The sequence below is a fragment of the Meriones unguiculatus genome, chromosome 7 (assembly GCF_030254825.1).
Source record: "Meriones unguiculatus strain TT.TT164.6M chromosome 7, Bangor_MerUng_6.1, whole genome shotgun sequence".
In the NCBI taxonomy this organism is placed as follows: domain Eukaryota; kingdom Metazoa; phylum Chordata; class Mammalia; order Rodentia; family Muridae; genus Meriones; species Meriones unguiculatus.
This window is the reverse complement of record NC_083355.1, coordinates 33,016,794-33,040,524: the sequence shown is the minus strand read 5'-3', so window position 1 is coordinate 33,040,524 and position 23,731 is coordinate 33,016,794. Positions and strand designations below refer to the sequence as shown.

Here is a 23,731-nt window from a genome sequence, read left to right as displayed (position 1 = left end):
TTTTTTTGAAAGCAATCAAAAGCACCCGTGTGTGTGTGTGTGTGTGTGTGTGTGTGTGTGTGCGCGCGCGTGTGTGTGTGTGCGCGTGCGCACGTGCGCGCGTGTATACATCATGAAAGATGTTCTTTGATTGTTGTTTTATTTGGTTGATGGCTTGTTTGTGTTTGACTCTGTTGCAGCTGTGCTACAGTGCTGTTCTCCTTCCACCCACATGGATGCCCTAAGTAGCTGTGTCCCTCCTACTGCCTCTTCCTATGCACACTGTAACTACTTCCAGGTAAGACTCTTGCATACATTCGAGATACTATGAATCTGGCTGATTTTCAAAGTAGAAGCCAGAGGTAAGCTAGGCTTGTGGGCTTAGTTTTCTGAGTTCTAGGTAAAAGAGAGTTGGTGTGAATGATGCTTGAGTATTCTTGGCTAGCATGGTCCAAAACAGGAGCCATTAGCTTCGTGTAGTCTTTTTGTTTCTGGGTTGTCCTTTACTTTTTTGAGAACAGTGTCTTGCTGTATAAGCAAAGGTGGTCTTGAGCTCATGATCCTTATGTCTCTGCCCTAACGCTGGGCCACAGGTGGGTACACCACCAAGGCCACCTCACATGTGGCCTTTAACTATAAATTTACCAGGCTAGGGATGTGGGCTAGAGAGCACTTGCTTGTCATACACAGGGCACTGGAATTGTCCCCCAGTACTGAAAAATATATGAAAAATTAAACTTCTTTTCTTAGTCACACTTGTTCAGTAGTCTGTGGTTAGTTAGTGGCCATGAAACTCTGCAGCAGGGCTTTTTCAGGGTAAGATGAATACCAGAAAAACTCAGAATATGTATGCACAATGAGAACTTTAATTGCTGGTCCCCTTCAGCCAGTATGCATGCTGTTAACACGGTACTTCAAATATCTTGTCAGTATTTCTTAGAAAAGCACTGCTTTGATTTAAGTGGTTTATATTGTTGTTTTTAGAATAAGAACAGGCATGCAGGAGGCAGAGAAAGGCGGATCTCTGAATTCAAGGCTAGCCTGTTCTAGAGAATAAGTTCCAGGATAGCCAGGGCTACACAGAGAAACCCCTGTCTCAAAAAAACAAACAAACAAAAAACCAGATTGTATGCTATGCGTTTAGTGCTATAATTATTAGAGTGGAATTGTGTGTTTGGCCAGATGATTGTGTGTGTGTGTGTGTGTTTGAATGTGATGTAGAACTGGGGCTTGAACCCAGGACCTCACATGTTCGGCAAACACTACCACCAGCCCAAGAAAATATTTTGTTAATGGCATTAGGGTACACCAAAAGACATTCCTTTTTATTTTTCATTTTTGAAAAAAACATGGAAAGTAGATAATCAGACTATTGTTTGAAGAAAATAGAATCCAATAAAGGTGACTTAGCTAGCCTTTTCTTTTCTCTCTCCCTCTCTTTTTAATTTTGACAAGTTCTCTTTCTATAGTTTATGTTTTCCTGAAACTTTCTGTGTAGCCCAGGCTCTCTCTGAATTCATGAAAATCCTTCAGCCTCCTGCATTCTGGGATTACAAGTGTCAGCAATCACATTTGGCTTAGTTGGCCATTTTTTATGACCAGTATCATCAGACATGATATCTTAAGTCTATCTTCTCTAAAGGGATATACTTACCCTACAATTACATGTTCTTGCTTGTAAATTTCCTCTTTTCTCTAGACAATGCTAGAAATAGACTGATGTCTTTTGTTCATATTTTAAATGTATCATCTGAACATTTGTATAAAATCTTCTTACTGTATAGTGAAGATACATGCTAATCTTAGGAAAATGGAAATAAGTAGACATAAAATTAAAAAATGAAAACCACAAAGATTTTAGATTCTGTTGATTTTTCAATATAATAAGTACCAGATGTAGTGGTACATGTCTTTAATCCCAGCACTCAGGAGGCAGAGGCAAATGGATTTCTGAGTTCAAGGTCAGCCTAGTCTACAGAGTGAGTTCCAGGACAGCCAGGGCTACATAGAAAAACCCTGTCTCAGAAAAACAAAAACAAATCTATGTGATAAATAGTGGCATTGTTATCACCAGCGATGGTGTGCATAAAAGGGCAGCCTAGGGCCGGCTAGCAAGATGCCTCAGCATGCAAAGGTTTGAGGCCAGCCTTGTATGCATAAGTCCCTTCTCAAAGAAAAAAAAAAGGCACAAAATAAAAACGAACTGAGATGATCACATTTCATAGAGCTATTATGAGAATTAAATGTAATAGTGTGTATAAAGCTCTTAGCATATATTTGGCACAGAGTTAAGAATGCAGGTGGTGATACTGATGATAATACTTGGTGCTTATACTATTTGAGTTTACTTTATTTACTTTAAACATCTTCAAACATACACAATTCTTGTAGTATGTTAACAATATCAATTCTTTAATTACAATCTTATTTAATTACAGCTCTTTGACATTTTTTGTTTATACTCTGAAATTATAAAGCACATATTGAATGTCTACTATAGTTAAAAATTATTTATAAGAAGACATGTTTTAAAAACTCTTTTGAGGGGCTGGAGAGGTGGCTCAGCGGTTAAGAGAACTGTCTGCTCTTCCAGTGGTCCTGAGTCCAATTCCTGGCAACCACGTGGTGGCTCATAACCGGCTATACTGGGATCTGGTGCCCTCTTCCGGCACGCAGGTGTACGTGCAGATAGAGCACTCATACGATAAATAAAAGAAATCTTTAAAAAAAAAAAAAGGTTTTTGAGACAGGGGCTATCTCTGTAGCCCTGGCTGTTCTGAAACTTACTGTGTAGATCATGCTGGCCTCAAACTTGCAGTGATCCTTCTGTCTCTGCTTCCCAAGTGCTGGGATTAGAGGTGTGTTCCATCACGCTTTGCTAAGAGACTATATCTTAAAGATATAAATCTAAAAACAACTATTTTGGCCTATTGTTTTATTATTAAAGCAAGCTTAAGAACCAAAGAGCATTTTACATTGAATATATTTCCCCCTTGGGTCATTTGGAACAGAGTGTTAGTGTTTTCCCCTGAGTATACAGGATTGATGGACTTGTGAGCATCCTGTGTTTAAAATCTCCTTACACCTTAAATAATGGATGATAAATAAGGGTGACATTTTGTCATTTTCATGGAAGATTGTAGTATATAGACATTTTGTGAGCAAATAGGTGTTTGGGCACTATAGCCTTTTAACTTTGTATATTTTTACCCTGAGAGCTAGCACTTCATTCCACTACTAAACTCAACATGGTTGAGATATGGAAGATATTAAGTAAATGTTACTAATAACACATTTGAAGCTACCGATTTCAAAAATCAAATTAGCCTCCTGGTTTTGTTTCTTTTTGTGATGTTGGTAATTGAATCTAGGGCCTGAGTATGCTAGGCATTGCTCTACCATTGAGCTACATTCCTAGCTCCACTTTCAGGCTTTCATAGTGAGCTCAATTTTAATGTATTTAGCATTCATGAACGTAAATGTTACTACTTTCCTCCTTAATTTTTACTTGATTTTCTATCCAAACAGTACTATTTTCTCTTTTCCCAGAATCCTCCAATGCAATCTTCCTATCCAGTTGAATTTCTGCCTTCTAATTGGCCTTGCAGTGCTACTGATGAAAATAAAAAGACAGAAGTAAATCTAGAGGCTGTCTTTCAAATAGTAGATGAGTTGCATTCCTCCCCTAAATTGGAGATGGTAAAGGTGGAGCCTGTTGAAAATCAGTGTCCATCATCTCAGTCTAACAGAGGCCAACATATCTTACCTAATTCAAACAACAGCAACCCATCTTCCACAAGTCAGGCTAGCCAGCTGGAGCCACTCACTCCTGTAGGCTCAGATATTACGTCCTTTGTGGTTGGAACAGAACAAGCAATTACCTGCTCTCTACCACAGTCACCTGAGTACATCTATACCATCCACACAGCTCAGCCTTTGGAAAATAGCACAATGCAGGAATCTGCAGCCATCCAACAAACTCACGTCAAACTGAAGGAGCAGCTAAACCATAACCCATCTCCGTCTTCAGTAGTATTTGTGCAGGAAGGGCTACCGTTCAGCACACAGCAGGTAAGAGTGCAGACAAGCATATTAAATAAGCTCACTATGTCAGTAAATAGTTTGTCTAGATGTTATTTGCATTCATTTGCATTTAATGTTAGTTCACTGTGGTTTCCAAAGAGATCATATCCTAATGGCAAAAGAGATTCAGAAGTTACTTTAACCCTAGCCATCTTCCAACTGTGGTAATACTATGAAATGAACCTCTAGAGAGGTGATCAGAATCATTGATTAGGGTCTAAATAATATTTTTAGCCTGGTGGCACATGCCTATATCCCAGCAAGTAAGAGGTTGAAGCAGGAGGATTGCTGGGAGTTGGCACAGGCTGAGCAATATAGTGAGTTCAAGGCCAGCCTGGACTATATAGGTAGACCTTGTCTCAAGAAAAAAAAAAAAAATTATTGTAAAGGAATATATATTTCCATGTTGAGTATCCCTTGAGTTTTGTTTCTTATTTTAATTTGGATATACCAAAGGATATGCCAGCTGATATAGTTTCACTAGCTGAGTGATTTGACATATATGATGACTTTCTAAGCTGTTTTTAGATGGAGGTAAGGATAAAGTTGTAGGTTATTTTTTAAATTTTGTCTTCATAATTTATTCATTATATATCCTGATTGAAGCCCCCTCCCTCAACTCCCCTAGTCCCACCCTCCCTCCCTCTAATTTAAATTAGTTGTATTCATTTTATGTTATGTGTGAGTGTTTTGCCTGTGTGTGTATGTCTGATGCCCTTGAAAGTTAGAGGAGGGCGTCAGGTCCCTGGATCTGGAGTTATGGATGGTTGTAAAACATGATGAGGGTGCTGGGAATTGAGTCTGGGTCCCTATACAAGAGCAGCCATGCTCTTCACAGCTGAGCCAGCTCTCTAGCCCTAATTTCTTACCTTTTTAAAAATTACATCACAAACTCTATTAATGATTTTACTGGGTTCAGATTTCTTATCAATTCAACAAAAACTAGTTAATCAAAAGTACATCCAAAGTAATCCAGCCCTTGGGGTGCTGAGGCAGGAGGTGTGGGACAAGTTCCAGGCCAGCCTGTGTGACAATGTGGTGGTCAATCTCGAGAAGATAAGAAAAATCTGTAATTACTATATAAAAATCAAGATAGTCATGTAGTTCATCCTGGCCTGGAATTCACATTTTAGCCAAGAATGATCCTCCTCCTCCTACCTTCCAGATGCTGGGATAATAGGCGTGTATTATTATATCCAGTTTGTTTTGTTTGTTTGTTTTGATAAGGTCTTGTTATATATAGGTCTTTAAAAATATCTAAATGCATATAATATTCAAGTATAAAAATTTTCATTTTCTTTTCTCCCCTTGCCTATTTTGGGAGGATGGTAGTGACAGTGGTAGTACTAACTCGGGATGGAAAACAGGGCTCTGCTCACTCTGTCTAAGATATTGCATTTGGATATACTAAACGATAAGTCCAGCTGATATAATTTCACTATTGAGGCAAGCATTGTACCACTGGGTTATACCCGATAATAAATGTATTTAGATTTCCATGAATTCGTTGTCCTTTTTAAGACTATTAAAATATGTGTTAAGAAGATATGATTTCAGTAAAAATAGTCTCATTTAAAGTATTCCTGCAAAAATAAAAATATTTGCTATCTTCATAGTTATGTGTGGACTACTGGATTGCATGTCTTAGACTGCATATGCACAGTGTTTTCGTTAGCATACTTACCTATTATCGCTCTTTCTGAAAGCTGAATTTTAACTTTTAGCATTATTTTATAATGTGTATTTTAAATAAACTCAGAAAGAGGAGCATGGCAGAAGTTTGTTATCTTGACAAAGGGTTTTAACATTCTAAAAAACTCTAAATGAGGATGGATAGAGATTTTATAGAGAATGAAACATAAACAATTTTGATACTATCTTCAATGCAGAATACAAAATTAGAAAAATAAGCTGAGTGCAGTGGTGTACTCCTATAATCCCAGCACTCAGGAGGCAGGGGCACATGAATCTCTATGAGTTCGAGGTTAGCCTGGTCTACAAAGTGACTCCAGGACAGCCAAGGCTACAGAGAGAAACCCTGTCTTGAAAAACAAAACAGAAGAAAAAAATTAGAAAAATAGTGTCCATTCCCCATTGACATTATTCAGCAGGATCATGCCCTTCTGTGACCACCCCAGTGTCACTACCTAAGAAGAGTGTCAACTCAAACACAGGCCAAGATGAGAGGAAGGGATTTTTAGCAATTATGTTTAAAATGTCTTCCTGTTATTCTAAGTCATAAAAAAGTCCATCCTCGTGGTAAATCTTCCTTTGCTCATTAGTAAATATTTTAGCTTCATGTGCATTTCAATGGATCGAATATGTGGAAAATGTACTGCTTACTCTTGAATATTTAGGTAAGTCAACACAGTCAAGGGCAACACACTTCATAAGCAGGGAAACATGTTTGCAGGATCCTGTTCCTGTAAAAGAACTTCTCTGATAACAACAGATATTAACTTTCAGTAGGTATTTGGGGTAAATATCAAAATAAAAGGTGTGCTTAATATTTTAGGTGGATAACAGTATAAAATGCCAGACCAACCCCCCGGAGAATATCTTGCCTTCAGAACAAATGGGATTCCTTATTTCAGAAATGGGACCTGCTAGCAAGCCTAGTAAAGACACAGGTTTATCCACTCCAGCCAGATACAGAGAGCGAAGAAGCAACTCACAAGGAAAGTCCCCCGGTAAGGATGAAATAGTTTAAAGCTCTAGAATTTATAGCTCTAAAATGCTAGAAACTTAACCTCAGTATATAATTCATATATGAATGGTGATTTTTATGGATCGTCATTATTTACAATTGTATGATGTCTCTCATGTTGCTGTTTTATATAATTGTAGTTTAAACTAGTTTTCTTTTGTTACCTTTGTAATGTATGTAGTAGTTGTTTTCCTAATAGTGTATACAAGGATTTGAGATTTCAGGGGACTGGGAAGATGGCTCAGCAAGTAAAAGTACTTACTGTTTAAATATGAGGACTGAGTTCAACTCTCCACTTACATTTTCAAAAGCCTTCAAGGTCTTCTAGCCCTATTGCTTATTGCTGGGGCTGACTGGTCACCAGTCTAGTTCCAGGGTCCTGGAGAGACCCAGTCTCAAGGGAGTAAGGTGGAGAGTGATAGAGGACACTTGCAGTCTTCTGGCCTCGTGTGAGTGCACATGCATTCACCCTCACACTTCTACATGTTCAGGATAAAGAGTATAAGCCTGCGAGATATTGAATATATTAAAGAAAAGTAAAGAATTTTAGATTAACTTAGAACAGGTAAGATGAAAGATAATTTAGTAATCTTCAGATGCTAAATATTTTACTTATTTTATTAACAGACAACAGGGTATGTATGTAAATTGTGATATAAGAGATTTGATGATATCAAAGATGTTAACTTGAGCACATTGTAAATATACTTTATGAAGTTGTGTAAGTGGAATTGTTTTTGCATGTGTGTAGCTATAGGAGTCTGGTCACATGTTGGGCACTGGGGCACTCGCAGATGGTTCTTTCTTTTGAAATGGGATCATCCCAGGCTGCCCCCAAGCTTGAGGAGTGATTCTTTTGTGTCAGCCTTCTTATTATGGGACACATACTGCCGTACCCACTTTTGCTTCCCTCCTGGTTGGTAGTGAATTGAGTACAGTTGTATTTTTTAATCCATTTTTTTCTGATACCCAAATCAAGTCGTTGTAATGTACAGTGAACATTTTTTTTTTTTACTTTTCATTCTTTTTAGACAGCATCATGCTATGTAGTCCCAACTGACCTGGAACGCACCATGTAGCCCAGGCTGGCTTTGAGTTTATAATCTTCCCGCCTCCTGGGTACTGAGATTGTGAACTTGTGTCACTACTCCCTGCTTGCAGTAGCTAATGTAGTATTCTCAAAGTAGCCGCTATGGGGGCTCACTCTTGTGATATTAGCAGTTGGGAGGTTGAAACAGGCTGCGACTGCTACTAACATAGAGGAAGGCCAGCCTGTGCTGCAGCGTGAAACCCAGCTTCAACACACAGAATGCAGGATTAAAGAACAGGACTGGAAACAACAACAACAGCAACAAACTTCAGTAAAATTCAGTTCAGATGCCTGCAATACAAGGAAAATAATCACTAGCCTCTATTTTTTAATGTTAAGAAATTCTTTTGAGAATTTCTTCAAAAAATATGATGAAGATAGTGACTAGGGTTTGTCATGGTGGCACACACCATGCTCTTAGCAACTGGAGTGTGGATATGAGTTTGAGGCCAGCCTGGGCCACAAATGAGACTCTCTCAAAAACCCTGAATGCAAACCAAGATGGTGCTCAGACTAAAGCTCTTTCTCCAAAGTATCTTTAGACTAAAGCTATCTTGTGAGTTTGTACAGTCATGTTTAGTTGAGGATATCCCCCAGTCAAGATCAAGATCAAGGCAAAGCAAGCAGCATTATCCTAGAAGGCTATATAGAGAAGAGAAGGGCAAGAGCTGTTTTTGATGTGCCTCTCTATGCACACAGCAGATTTGACGAAGTACTGCATTGTTTTTTGTTTTTTTTTAGGATTAGGGAACTACTATATTTTGCTTTCCTGTACAAGGTCTGAACTTGCTTATTTTCCTTCATAGTTTCATTGGAAGTGGTTCTCAGGAAGGATAATGATTTCAGTTTTCGAACAATCTAGTTATTCTAAACAAAAATCTGTTTTAACAACGAGACATCTGTTAAATCATAGATTTGAGGTTATATATCTTTTCCCAAATCAGAATTTAGTTTGTTATTGTCATTTGAGACAGAATCTCACTATGTAGCCCTGGATGGCCTGGAACTTCCTATGTAAATGAGGCTGGCTTGAACTCACAGAGATCTGCCTGCCTCGGGCTCTCATGTGCTGGGTTCAACTTTGTTAGATTAAAAAAAAAAAACTTCTATACTGGGTTGCATAAGGCCATTTCCATGCAAATATTTAATGTACTTTGAACATATCCCCTCATACCTTGGAACCTTCTCCCTTCCTCCTTCCTCCCTTCCTTCTTTCCTTTGTTCCTTCCTCCCTCACTCTCTCCCTCCTTCCCTTCCTTTCTCTCTCCGTTCCCCCCTCTCTCTTTTCTTTCTTTTTATTTTCTTTTTTTGAGACAGGGATTCCCTGTGTAGCCCTGGCTGTCTAGGAATTTACTCTGTAGACCAGGCTGACCTTGAACCCACAGAAATCCACCTGCCTCTGCCTCCCAAGTGCTGGAATGAAAACTGTATGCCTTCACTGCCCAGCCTCTTCCTCCTTCTCCTCCTCCTCTTCTTTTTAATTATTAAAGCAAGTTTATTGAGAAAATTAAATAATTACATGAACACAAACTTGTTTTCTTTTTTAAAATGAAATTTTTAAATTTCATTTTAGTGGAATAAATATTAAGCACTACATAACTTTTCTTGACAGAACAAAATTTTACTTTAAATCTCAATACTGTGTTTCATATGCAAAGACTTAAACCTCAAATGTGTCATGTTATATTTTAATTAAAATATGATTGCATCATTTCCCTCCATTCCCTTTCTTTCCTCCAACTCCTCCCATGGCGTCTTCCCTCCATCTTCTCCCTCTTACATTCTTGGCCTCCTCTTCTGTAATTGTTATTGTTGTATACACGCTTGTATCTATGTATATTTATGTATCTCTATATCTTTGTATAGTCTATGAGTCTGTTCAGTACTTGTACATGATTTCAGGACTGGCCACTTGGTACTGGATAAGCTAGGGTTAGGCCCTGTGAGATTCCCCCTTCTATGTCTGTTGTTGTCCTTGTTCCGGTCTTGTTTAGGCAGCCGTATTACTGAGGTATAAGAGATGAAGCTTCCCTGTTATTTCTAGAAGACACAATCTTGCAGGAGATTATCTAGTTTTCTAGTTTTTAAAATCTTCTTTCTTTCCTTCAGAGATGTTTCTGAGCCTTAAGTTCAGGAGTTGTCTTGTAGATGTATCCAGGAGGCTCAGCATCCCACGATCAGTTGTTCTCTGCATTTTGACCAGTTGTGGTCTTCTGTAATGGTCTCTATTCCAAAGAGAAACTGATTTGGAAAGGGTTGGGAGCTATACATTGTGGATATAAGGATAAGTATTTAGAATACAGTTAGGAATTATGCTGGTTTAAGTAAAGTTGCAGGAGTAGGTTCTCCTGTAAGATCCAAGATCTCATTAGCCCTGGGTAGTTGGCTAAGTTTCCTAGTATCAGACATAATTTCCTTCATGTGGAGCAGACCTTAAATCCAATTAGACAGCGTTGGTTACTGCGAAGACATGAGTGCCACTGACGCACCTTTAGGGAAATCTTGCCTTGCCGGTCATTGTTCATAGGCCCCACAGCTGGGTAGAAGTACTGGTTGCTTCTCTCCCTTGGCAGCTGACACTGAACTTCTTGGACTGTGAAGGTCAGTCTTCAGGGAGGAGGCTTCCAGGTTTGATCAAACTCAGATCCTCCAAGATCTGTGTCCTAAGCGCCTTGTGTCTTCAGCAATAGGGCCTCACCTTCACCCTCTGGGAGGCAGCCCAGGGCAACAGAGAGAGCCTGCGTTGTTGACTCCCCCTTAATTTCCTTAGTATGCTTATCTCCAGTTGTATCCATTTTCCGGCAGACAACACATTTCATTCTATTTGGGGACAGTGTTGGGGATTAAACCTAGAGCGTTATGATACCAAATTGGCATGCTGCCACCATGCTCTAACTTGGTTCCTTTTATGGATGAAGAAATTCTTTTATGAATATAACCGCATTTTCTTTATTCATTTTTCAGTTGATAGACTACCAATCTAGTTTTTGTTGCCCACCTCTCATGAGAATAGTTCTGAGAGGCTTACAGATTACTATAGGGGCTAAATAGTCACATACTTTGGGGAACAAGTTTACTAATTCTCTGACATTTTAATCTTTATAAAAATTACCATATATGCATTTGTACATAATAATGGGTTTCATAATCTTAAAAAAAATACCTGCAGTATTACCTTTAGTCATTCCTGTTGCAAGTTAAAGTAACCAGAGATCTCATTTAGATAATTTTAATCCTGAGCAGTGTTTGTTATCTGTCTTGTTCATTTTTTCTCTTTAGTCTAATATTGAGGTCATGTGAAAGAGTGTATTGGATTGGAAGATAACACCTTTAATTGGACTTGACTGGATTATTTTTCTAAAGATTTTTTTTTTACTTTTTAAAACATTATAATGTTCTTATTGATTTTTGTTTATGAATAAAGGTATTATTAAATTAAGTACCTAATCTAAGAAAAAAGGTACTTGACAAAATTTAGATGCCCTTTTAAAGATATTTTTTTTAATTTAAAATTTTATTTTCTATGTTTGTGTTTTGCCTGCATGTGCATCTATGTACCACCATGTGGGTGCTGGGAATTGAACCATGGTCTTCTGAAAGAGCAGCCAGTGCTCTTAATCATGGAGCCATCTCTCCCACTCAAGACTTTATTTTAAATTATGTGTGAGTTTATGCACATGAGTGCAGTGCCTGTGGAGGCCAGAAGAGGGCATTAGGTTTCCTCGAATAGGAGTTATAAGTGGGTGTCAGCCACCTGACTTGAGTCCTTTGCAAGAGCTATATGCACTCTTTAACTGTTGAGCCATCACTCCAACTTCTGGCCCTTTGTGAGATCACTTTCTACTGCTTTGTCAAATGGTATTATGGGTTAATAATTCCAGCATTTCAGAAGTAGGTAGAGCCAAGAGGAGCAGGAGTTCAGCTAAATAAAACTCAGCTTGTGTTAAGTGAGACCCTGTTACAGTAAGAAAAAAGAAGAAATGAAATATTCCCTTGTTTCTGCTTGCATAGTGAGTGCCTTTATCCTGTTCTCTTCTCCTCCTAGGAATTGGGTAAATGCAAGAAATAATTCAATAGGGTTAATCTTGTGAATCTTGTGAGCCTTTTCCTCTGTGATTGTATGTTCATTTGTTGTGTGGTTTATTTTCTAGGGCATTACAGGTAGTGATTTTATCAGATATTTTGGTGTGGTTAGATTTTCTATTGCTCGGATAAACACCATGGCCAGAAGCAGCTTGGGGAAGAAAGGGTTTATTTCAGCTGACAGTTGCAGTTCATCATAAAAGGAAGTCAGGGCAGAAACTCAAGCACAGACCATAGAGGAATGCTGCTTACTGGCTTGCCCCTTGGCTTGCTTAATTCCGTTTTCTTGTACCATGCAAACCATCTGCCCAGGAATGGCACCACCCGCAATGATCTGGACCCTCCCACCTCAATCATTAATTTTAAAAATGTCCGATAGACTTGCCTTCAAGCAATCTGATGGAGACATTTTCTCAATTAATGTTCCTCTTCCAAGATCACTCTAGCCAGTGTCAAGTTGAAAGAAAACTAAGCAGAACACACAAAAAGCAAAGTTCATAACATTCTAGCCTGTTGTATCCTAACTACCTGCTTAGTAGTTAGTGTTGCCGTTTTGTTATGTGTACTTTGTTTTGGGTACTGGGTAGTTAATTTAAGTATGCATATCCTATGCTTATGTTCTTATCAGTGAACTAAGTATACCTCCATTCACATATTTTAATTTGGATTGTATCAGTACCCCACTCCTAGATTCCAAATTTTATATTAGGATATAAATTAGACTACAGTAATTATAGAAATAATAAGGATCATAATACACAAAACAGAAACAAAGGTTTGAGTCCTAGCTCGATGGTAGAGCCCTTGGCTATCATACATGAGACTCTGGGTTCAAACCCTTAACACCCCAAAACAGACAGACAAAGTAGGGGTTGAACAACTTTTTCTTCTGGATCAGCCTGAGTATAAGCTGTCTGGATCTGAAAGTTCTTTCTGCTAGCCCTCGGATGTTACCAAATGGCTGTCAATGAAGTATTAAAGCTGAGGAGCTGAGTTCAAATGCCTAGTACCCGTGTAAAAATCTGTGTACCGCAGAATGCTCTTGTTGTCCAATGCTGGAGAGGCAGAGATAGGAGGATCTTTGGAGTCTAAGGCAGTCATTCTCCTCGAACCATTGATCCCAGGTTAAGTGGGAGACCCTATCTCCAAAAAGGAAATGGAAAATAATTAAGGAAAACATCAGACGATGGCCTGGCTTCTGCAACATGCATATACATACATACATACACACCGCAAAGATGGCTTTTCTACCTTCCATGTCAGCAAGCCACTATCATCTTTTCTCATTGTATCAACATAATTATCACAATATGGCCATAGTTGTTTGTTGTTTTTTGTTTTTTGTCTTGTTTTAAACTAGAACTTAGTCATGGAGGACCAAGTTCTATAGCTTCAGTAGAGTTTAAAAATACAGCTGTGGGTAGCTTTCCTATTTAAAATAATAACTTGGAAGCCAGGCATGTTGTCTCATGCCTACAATCCTAGAACATAGAAGGTAAAAGCAGAAGAATCAAGAATTCAAGGCTAGCCTGTGGGATACATGGCCAAAAATAAATAAATTGAATAAATACATAAAAACAACAACATGGGATAAAGGGAAAGGAATCAACATTAGGAGACAAGTAGAAGTCTAAGAGAAAATATTTAGAATATAAAACTACCAATCATCATATTTACAATAGATTAAAAACCTCTAAAACTTATCAATAAAAGATATCACAGGGTTAATTTAGTGGGGTTGACAATTGTAGTTCAGTTGGAAGAGAGCTTTCCCAGCATGCACAGCGCCCTGGGTCAATCTCCAGCACCATATAACCTGGGCATTATGGCACATGCCTATAACCCTAGAACTCAGGAGAGGGAGAATCAGAAGTTCAGGGTCATCCTCAGCTACCCAGTGAGTCAGGGCCAATAAGGGATACCCGAGACTCTGCCTCAAAAAAATTGTATGTACATTCAAAACATAGAAAAAGATATTCAGGACTGGGGCTGTATTTCATGGTAGACAGCTGACAAAAGTTCAGAGCCCTTGGGTTCAGGCCACATCCATGCTGCAAGGAGGGAAAGACGTTTAACTTCTCTTTGTTCACCAAAGAAATGCAATATAAATTTGTACATAGATTTCTGTAATTTTTGTTTTTAAAGACAGGGCTTCTCTATGTGTAGCCCTGGCTATCCTGAAACTCATTCTGTAGACCAGGCTGGCTTCCAACTCACAGAGATCCACCTGCCTCTGCTTCCCAAGTGCTGGTGTGTGCCACCACGCCCAGCTAATTTCTGTACTTTTTAAAAGCGCATCTCACTGTGTAGCCTAGACTTCCCTAGGACTAGTAGCCCAGGATAGCCTTAAATTTGTGACATTTCTTCTTCCTTGGCCCACCAAGTGCTGAGATTACAGGGATGATCCACCACATCTTGGTCTATAGTTTTGTTAAATATGTGGTGCTTTGCCTGCATCACTATCTACAGGCTGCATGCATGCAGTGCTCACATAATCCAGAAGAGGGCATTAGATTCCCCTGGAACTGGAGCCACCTGTCTGTCTTGGAACTCACACCAGACAAATATTTTTTTAAACCCAGTAATTACAGGCTTGGTGGCACAGTCCTGTAATTCCAGCTAGTTAGTAGGCTGAGACAGAAGAAACAAAATTTCAAGATCTGCTTGTGCAACAAAAAGAAAAAAAAAAAGAATAATAACAAGGGCTAGAGATATTCTATAAAGCCCTAGGTGCAATGCCAAGTGCTTACAAAAGTCCCCAATAAGCTAAAAATTTAATTCTCAGATATTAAACTGAGTTTTATGGTTTAAATATTACTGACTCAAGTTTTATCTTTTACCAAAAATTCCTTTACAAGATTTCTGAGAATTTCTAGGTCTCATGGTGGCTTCATTTATCGCTTGTGTCTGTGCCTGCTTTCAAACTTGTCCCTGTCTTGCCTTCCAGAGCTCTCTGTACAGTCCATGATGTATTAGATGCAGAGCCTAGGTCACTTTTTTTTAATGCCTCTCCTTTAAGGCTTTCATCTTAGGAATTTACATAGCTCACTCTGTGCAAATTGGGAGAGATAGAAAGGGACCATGTTTGAAATACTACAAAGAATTTGAAGTGAAATGAAAAGCCTCTCTCCTGTTCATTTATTTTATTTTTTGAAACAGGGTTTCTCTATGTAGCCCTGGCTATCCTGGAAATTAGCTATGTTGATCACAGAGACCTCCTGCCTCTGCTTCCTGAGTATTGGGCTTAAACCCATGTACCACCACACCTGGCCTTCTTGTTTGTTTTTCTTTATTTCAGGCTTAAGGAAGTACAATATTGTGCAGCACAAACCAGCCTCTAGCTCCCTCTGTAGCTAAAAATTACCTTAAACTCTTCCTCAGTTTCCAGTGTAAAGAATGTATGTGTGCGTGCACTCCCGTGTGCAGAGGGCGCGCACACTGATGCGGGTGCCTGCCGCGGCCAGACATCGATGCCCTGGGAGCTGGAGTCTCCAGCACTTGGGAGGTTCCCAGTGTGAGTGCTGAAAATTGGATTCCAGCCCTCTGGAAAAGCAGCCCACATCTTGCCAGCTACCTGACTGAGGGAACTCACAGACATGCCTGGTTCCATCTCTCTTTAAAAGGTCTCGGGCCCCTTTACTATCTGTCGTCTTATTTATCATGAGTCATTGTATCCTTCTGCATGTTACATTTTCTTTGTATGCTACATTTTTATCGGACCTTGTCTGGTCTTCTCTTTCCTTTGGCCAAAATCCTATTATCCTTGGACAGAGGCACTGAAATATTGCTTCTTTTTTTCTGGTGTCCTTGAAGCCTCATCTCCCCTAACCTAAACAGCACCAACCCACCCTTACAAAGAGTCATATTATGGTTATAAGTGTAAATGATAAGTAATTAGCACATCAGTTTTCTTTCTTAACTCTTCCCGTTGGCTTTTCCTGAGTAGAGCCAAATCCCTTGCTTAATGGAGGTAACAGATATTTAATTAGCTCTGATTTCCTACAGTGGAAAGTATGAGCTGTGCAACTGTAGCATCATTGTGACACCTAATCATACTTTCATTTTATCAGGGGAGGGGAGCAAATGATTTATAATTAAGCTAGGACATCTCTGCTGAAAAGTTAGATTTTATAATTAAAGTGTAAGCAGAAATATAATTTGTGAAGTTGCAGATTTTTTTTTCCTCTGAGGGAATTAGCCTGCCAGTTTTTCCATTTAAACGTGAATTCAGAGCTAGATGTAATTACATGTATTTGTAATCCCAGAACTTGGGTGGTAAAAGCAGTAGGATGAGGAATTCAAGGACATCGTCAGCCAACCTATTTAAAACAAAGTAATAAAATAAATAACTGGCCTCGCATGGCGACTAGTTAGTAGTCAATAACAGCCAGTACACGAGAGCAATAGCATTTTAACAATAATTTTTATTATTTTTATAGTAGTTGTCTTAGTTGCTTTTCTACCGCTGTGATGAACATTATGACAAAAGCAACTTGGGGAAAGGGTTTATTTACCTTACTCTTCCATCACAGGAGCTCAAGCTGGGCAGGAACCTAGAGGCAGGAGCTATGCAGAGGCCAGGGAGGGGTGCTGCTTACTCTCTTAGACGTCATGGCCGACTCAGCCTGCTTTCTTATGGCGCCCACGACCACCAGCCCAGGGATGGCACCATCCACAATAGGCTGGGTCCTTCCCCATCAATCACGAATTAAGAAAATGCTCTTGTATGCAGTCTATAGAAAAAGGCTTGCCTGCCTACAGTTCTGATCTTATGGAGGCATTTTCTCAGTTGAGGCTCCCTCCTCTCAGATGACTTTAGCTGGTGTCAAGTTGACAAACAGCTAGCTAGAACAGTAGTTTAGTGATCTGTTAATCATTAATTAGTTTAATTTATTTTAAAATCATACTTTATTTTAGTTTTAGAAATATGATCTCATTTATCCTAGCCTGGCCTCAGCCTTGGAAGACACTAAGTAGTGAAGGATGACCTTGAATTTCTGATCCTATTGCCTCTACCTCCAAGTACTAGGACTACAAGTATACACCACCATGTCCAGGTTATTCCAGCTGGGACGAATCAAAGGCTTTGTGAATGGTAGGCTAGCACTCTGCCATTGTTTCACCACAACTAACAAAAGGAAAACTTCGCTGTCGTCCACCAGTATACTTGCCGATTTCTCTTCAGTGTGCTCCCCGACTCTCCTTCCAGCTGTTCTCATGCATTCTGCCTTTTCTTGTGTGACAGTGAAAGTCCAGTTCTTGCATTTGTATATTGAATCCCGTCCCTTTTGTATGCTCACAGACACTGCACCTGTTTACCTCAGTAACCACATTTTATCCTTTATATTAGATCAGCAAACATACCATTACAGGCCATATGTTAGAAAAACTGCCCTCGGCCAGGTGTGGCACAAGCATGTAGTTCAGCTACCATAGAGGCTGGAGGAGAAGTTGGGATAAGTTTTGCACTTCTGCTTGGTTGAAACTTCCCTTTTCCAATTTTTGATGACTGTCACGTTACCAAATGCAATAGGTAGTCCTCACTCCCCCCCCCCCCACTATTTTATCCCCCATTTTATTGGACCTAGGCATTTGGACAGATTGCTTCAACCTTAATGAAATACCTTTGTCTAGCTTCTGAAATCACCCTTTCCTGGTTTTCTTTCAAAACCTCTAGCTACTTTCTATACTTAATTTAGAGGTGATATTGACCATTGTCACTGCTTTTGCTGTCTTTATAGTGGGTTTCTAAGTTTGTGTCTGAAGTGTCAATCTTCTTTGAACTTGAGACATATATTCTCTACTGTCTAGTCTATATATCTTTAAATTTCTTTATTACTTATGTGTGTGTGTGTTTGTGCCTGCATGTATTTTTGTCCACTGCGTGAGTGCATGGATGTAGAGGCTAAAGAGGATGATAGAGCCTCTAGAGCTGGGATTATAGGCAGTTGATAGCTTCCTGATGTTCGTAGAGGGACCCAAACCCACGTGCTCATCAGAATCAGTATGTACTCTTAACTGCTGAGCTGTCTCTCCATCTCCCCTATTCTATATCTTAAGATATGTCCAATTTGTGTCCCAAATTTAATATATTCTATCCTCTCTCCAATTTTACATATCTATTAATAGTACCATGTAGTTTTCTAGTCATACAGAAGTCTTTAAGTCCCTGCTGACTGCTTCCTCTCTTATACATCAAGACCATTAGCAAGTTCTGTCTATTCAACAAGGATTCACATACAGAATCTGGCCATTTCTCACCACACTCCAGCCCAAGACTCCACATTCTCTTGTCTAGGTGATTTCAATGGCTTTTTCACTAATCTTGCTCCACTGTTAAAACAGCAATCAATGATCCTTGTGGTGGTTTGATTAGGTATGGCCCCATGGACTCACGTGTTTGAAAGCTTGGTCCATTGGAAGTGGCACTATTAGGAGGTCCTGTTAAGTAGGTGTGGCCTTGTTGGAAGAAGTGTGCCACTTTGGGGAGGGCTTTGCAAGCTATGCCCAGTGTGGACACAGTTTCTCTCTGCTGCCTAAGTATCAAAATGTAGAATTCTCCGCTCCTCGAGCACCATGTCTGCTTGCATACTGCCATGCTTCCTGCCAGGATGACAATGAACTAAACCTCTCAACTGTAAGCCAGGACCAACTCTTTTATAAGAGTTGCCTTGGTCATGCTTTCTCTTCACAGCAATAGAAACCCTAAGACAATAAAACATTAATCAGGACGAGGGCTGTAGCTCAGTGTAGAGCACTTGCTTGGCATGTGCAGGGCCCTGCATTTGATTCCCAGTACTAGAAAAAGATTTTAAATTCTGTTCTTGTTCAAGTTTCTCTGGTAACTTTCCATCACATTTTTTAATAAAATCTTTTTAAAAATCCTTAATATATACTATATGATTTTGAATGTCTTAGCTTCTGGCAAATGTTGTGATTTCATCTCCTGCCACCTTCCCCATCTGTTCCAGCCACAGTAGCTTCTCCACTAGTCTTTGGGCACATCAAGCATATCCCTGTCTTCATACTTGTTCTCTAAATGGAATGCTCTTTGTATGGACTGTCACATGGTATACTCCTTTACTCCATTCGGTTATCTGCTCAGGAAAAATCTTCTGATTATATCTTGCCCTTCTTCATTTTCTTATTATTTGGTTTTCTTTTATGGTTCTTATTTCTACTTGACATTTTCTGTTATTTTCTCTACTTCTAGAAAGCAAATTCATTAAGGAAATGTTGTTTTTTTTTTTTTTTTTCGGTATCCTAAGGATATAGATCATTATTTGTGGCATTCCATATTTGTTGAGTGAATAAATGAATGAACTGGTTTTTTTTCTCTCCGTCTTCTGGAGTGGATATAATACATCTTACGGCAGTATGTACATTTTTAAATTAACTATATATTACTATATACTAAAAATATTTATATTGTTTTACTGTCATCACCACTATCCATCTCTAAAATTCTTCATCTTGTAAAACAGAAACTCTGCACCAGCTCTGTCTACCACATTCTACTTTATTTTATATAAACAAATTTTTACATTTCTTTATTTATTTTGTGCAGGATGGGGGTTCGGGAATTGGTTCTCTTTCCACCATGTAGTTGTAGGATGGGACTGAGATTGTCAAGCTTGACAAAACCCTTACCCACAGAACCACCTTGTCAGCCCCACGATTCTACTCCCTGTGTCTGTGTTTGCTCTCTGTCTGGTTCTGCTTTATTTTTAGTTGTGAATATTTTTAAAATTACATATTAATTAATTAGTGTCTGTGTGTGTGTGCACATGTGCGTGTGGCAGTGGGGGTGGAGCATGCCACAGCTCATGTGTGGAGGTCAAAGGACGACTCACAGGAGTTAGTTCCCTCCTTTTGCCCGAAGGGTCTTAGGGTTGAATTCAGGTCATCAGGCCTGATGGCAGAAATCTTTAATGGCCGAGCAGCCTCACAGGCCTTGTCTGGGACTTAGCAGGTGAGTGCAGTACCACTGAGTCATATCCCAGCCCTGAGTTTCTGTCATTAAGAGCAAGATTCAGTCATAAAGAGGTAAGGTTTGAATATTTGAGGAGCTTTATCACTCCTTTGGATTCTTTTAGTAAATGCTTGGTAGGGACACACAAGAACCAGCCCCCACAGTTTGCTCTGTTGGAAATAATGATATGTATTTTGTGCTGAGGTGGATCCCAGAGTTTGAGCCCTTCTACCATTAAGGAAAAGGGAGAAAAGAAAAAAAAAAGAGGAAGGGGAAAGAAAAAACAGATTACAGGGGGATCAGAAGTATAAGATCATCCTTGGCTATTAGTAAGCTCAAGGCCAGCTTGAGCTACATGACAGTTGCCTCATGTAAACAAATGGCTCAGCAGTTAGAAGCATGACTCCTTTTCCAGAGGACCTAAGTTTGGTCTCAGCACCCATATCTGGCAGCTCACAGCCACCTCTAACTCCAGCTCCAGGGAATCCAAACATTCTTTTGGATTCCATAGGCACCTGTACTCATATGCACATGCCCACACAGAGACACATACCTAAAGCAATGATCCTTTGGGGCTGGAGAGATGGTTCAGCAGTTAGGGGCACTAACTGCTCTTCCAGATGACTCAGGTTCAAATCCTAGCACCAACATGACAGTCACAACTATGTAACACCAAGATCTGACATCCTCACACAGACATACATGCAGGCAAAACATCAATGCATATAAAAAAAAAGGTAAATAAATTAGAAATAAAGATAAGAACTTTAAAAACTAAAAAAAAAGCAATAAGTTTTTAAAAATCACACAGAATATTGTATCTTACTGAGGCTAGGTACACTCATGTGAACATGATACAAACATGTCTTATTTCTGTGTCACTGAAAACGGAGATAGGTTTAGGTAGGAATTTTGTATTTTAGAATTTCCTGCTTTCCTCTTTTTTTAGGGAGGTTCTGGAGTCATTTCAACGTAATAGGAAAAGACACCTTTTAAAGGTGAAAATAACAAATGAACCAGTTGAAAGCAAACAATTCAGTGGCAGATAGTACGTTCACAATGATGTGCAACCTCTACTCCTATCCAGTTCAAGCATCTTCCTTCCTCCTTCCTTCCTTCCTTCCTTCTTCCTTCCTTCCTCCTTCCTTCCTTCCTCCTTCTTCCTTCCTTCCTCCTTCCTTCCTTCTTCCTTCTTCCTTCCTTCTTCCTTCCTCCTTCCTTCCTTCCTCCTTCCTTCCTTCTTCCTTCTTCCTTCCTCCTTCCTTCCTCCTTCCTTCCTCCTTCCTTCCTTCTTCCTTCTTCCTTCCTTCCTCCTTCCTTCCTTCTTCCTTCTTCCTTCCTCCTTCCTTCCTCCTTCCTTCCTTCCTCCTTCCTTCCTCCTTCCTCCTTCCTTCCTCCTTCCTTCCTCCTTCCTCCTTCCTTCCTCCTTCCTTCTTCCTTCCTTCTTCCTTCTTCCTTCCTTCTTCCTTCCTTCTTCCTTCCTTCTTCCTTCCTTCCTCCTTCCTTCCTCCTTCCTTCTTCCTTCCTTCCTCCTTCCTTCTTCCTTCCTTCTTCCTTCCTTCCTTCTTCCTTCCTTCTTCCTTCCTTCTTCCTTCCTTCTTCCTTCTTCCTTCCTTCCTTCTTCCTTCCTTCTTCCTTCCTTCTTCCTTCCTTCTTCCTTCTTCCTTCCTTCCTTCCTTCCTTCTTCCTTCCTTCTTCCTTCCTTCCTTCCTTCCTTCCTTCCTTCTTCCTTCCTTCCTTCCTTCCTTCCTTCCTTCTTCCTTCTTTCCTTCTTTCCTTCCTTCCTTCCTTCCTTCCTTCCTTCCTTCTTTCTTTCTTTTGTTGTTTGGTTTGTTTTTTGTTTTTTGTTTTTTTTTCAAGACAGGGTTTCTTTGTGTAACCTTGGCTATCCTAGAACTAGCTCTGTAGTCCAGGCTGGCCTTAAAGTCAGAAACTCAGACATCTACCTGTCTCTGCCTCACGAGTGCTGGGATTAAAGACTTGCACCACCAGTCTTTTTTTTTTTTTTTTTTTTGACACAGAATTTTTGATTATTGTATTGTACTGTACTATATTGTATTGTATTGGAGTTTGTGTGCAGTCCAGGCTGGCCTCAAGCTTCAGGCTGTTCAGCCTCCGCCTACCGAGTACCAGCAGGGCAGTTGAACATCATCACGCCTGGCAGCGTCTGACCTTTGCACAGCCCTGGCTCCCAACTCAGGAAATACGAGGTCCTCACTGTGAGAAGAACTCAAAATGGGGTAATACTCGGTTTAGTTCCTTTAGATGAGCACATTTTTTTATTGTAGTACATTTCACAGTTAAAGTATTAGTGGTAAGGACCAAATGTAGAAGTCCTAAAATCTTATTTCTTTCTCAGTAATCACTATGAATATTTCCTACCAGGAAGTTCCTAACTCTTAAACTATACTGTTTGTGGTTAAAATATAAGAATTCAATGAGATCTCTTCTAAAGACAATGTGATCTCAAATTCTAAAACAAAATTTATTTGTGGTTCTTAATATCACATTCAGCGGGGTCATACTGTCTCCTAGAACTTCTCAAAAGTGTCTTCTGCAATTAAATTATTTTAAATTTGGGGAGCTGGAGAGGTGGCTCAGTGGTTAAGATCCCTGGCTGTTCTTAAGAGAGCCTGGGTTCAGTTCCCAGCACCTTGACTACCACCTGTAACTCCCAGGGGATCTAACACCCTCTTCAGAGCTCCACAGGCCCCACGTGGTGTGTAGACATATTCCCATACAAATGAAATAAAAATAAATAAAATATTTTTAAGCTAAAAAATACTTAAAATTTTTGTTGCTACATGTGAGGACAGTTTCTCATCATTCAAGCTTTGGCCTTTTTAAAAATTAAAAGAGTTCATATTGATTAAGCATCAAAGTTACAGTTTTTGTATATGTATGTTCTGTTGTATAAGTTTGCAATTATGGGAAAATAAATGTTTAAGAGCAAAGTTTAGTTCATTCCTGAAGACTTCCCAGTCTGGGCATGGTGATTGGCATCACACTCTCAGCACTTGGGAGTATTGCTGTGAGTTTAAGGCCAGCCTGGCAACCATGTGAGACCTTGTCTCAGAAAAGCAAGCAAGCAACCACACAGAACTCCCCATTTTTCAGACACTGGATCTTGGATGATAGTTCATATAAAGGGAGGGTGCTCTCAAATAGAAACTACATTGTGAAATAAGTGGGTGCAGTGTTCTGGTCCCTTAAAGCCTGTTTGCCACTGAAATTCCCTAATGTTTGTCTTTGGTTAACATGCAAGGTTCATGCCTAAGTGAAGTCAGACACTCAAAACACAAAAGCTCTTGAAGCACCGGGCAGCCTAAGTCTGTGCCTTGTGTTTTCCTAGTTTCTATACCCTCTTCATTCCTTGATGGGGTTGATGAAAAAGGATCACTCTTTTGGTAGAATTGTTGTTTAAATGCTTGTTATTAGAAGCCATGTATCAAATATACCACCACCACCTTTTGTTTGTTTTTATTTTGTTTTTTCGAGACATGGCTTCTCTGTGTAGCCCTGCATGACCCAGAGCTCACTACATAGACCAGGCTGCCCTCAAACTCAGAGATCAGCCTGCCTCTGTCTCCCAGGTTGTTAGTAGGATCAAAGGCGTGTGCCACTAGCACCTGGCTCCAAGTTTCATCTTATTTTGAAGCCTGGTTATTAAAAAAAGTGTTGCTGTTGTTCAGTCTGTTTCTCCATGAGCTATCTATAGTGTCTCTACTAGTTTCTACCTTTGTCATTAAGATTTCCTAGTTGTCTTAGGGTTGCTGTAAAGAAACACCATAACCATGGTAACTCTTATATAAAAGAA

At 39.6% G+C, this 23,731-nt stretch overlaps 1 protein-coding gene across 1 annotated transcript in view; it reads left to right on the top strand.

Moving 5' to 3' along the window:
• The window catches only part of Hsf5 (heat shock transcription factor 5), a 44,850-nt gene that overhangs the window by 17,415 nt on the left and 3,704 nt on the right, over window positions 1-23,731 (top strand). Inside the window, exons 3-5 of the mRNA XM_021661473.2 lie at window positions 180-277; window positions 3,529-4,050; window positions 6,578-6,752. Coding sequence (XP_021517148.1) covers window positions 180-277; window positions 3,529-4,050; window positions 6,578-6,752 — 795 coding nt within the window. The remainder of the gene's footprint in view (window positions 1-179; window positions 278-3,528; window positions 4,051-6,577; window positions 6,753-23,731) is intronic.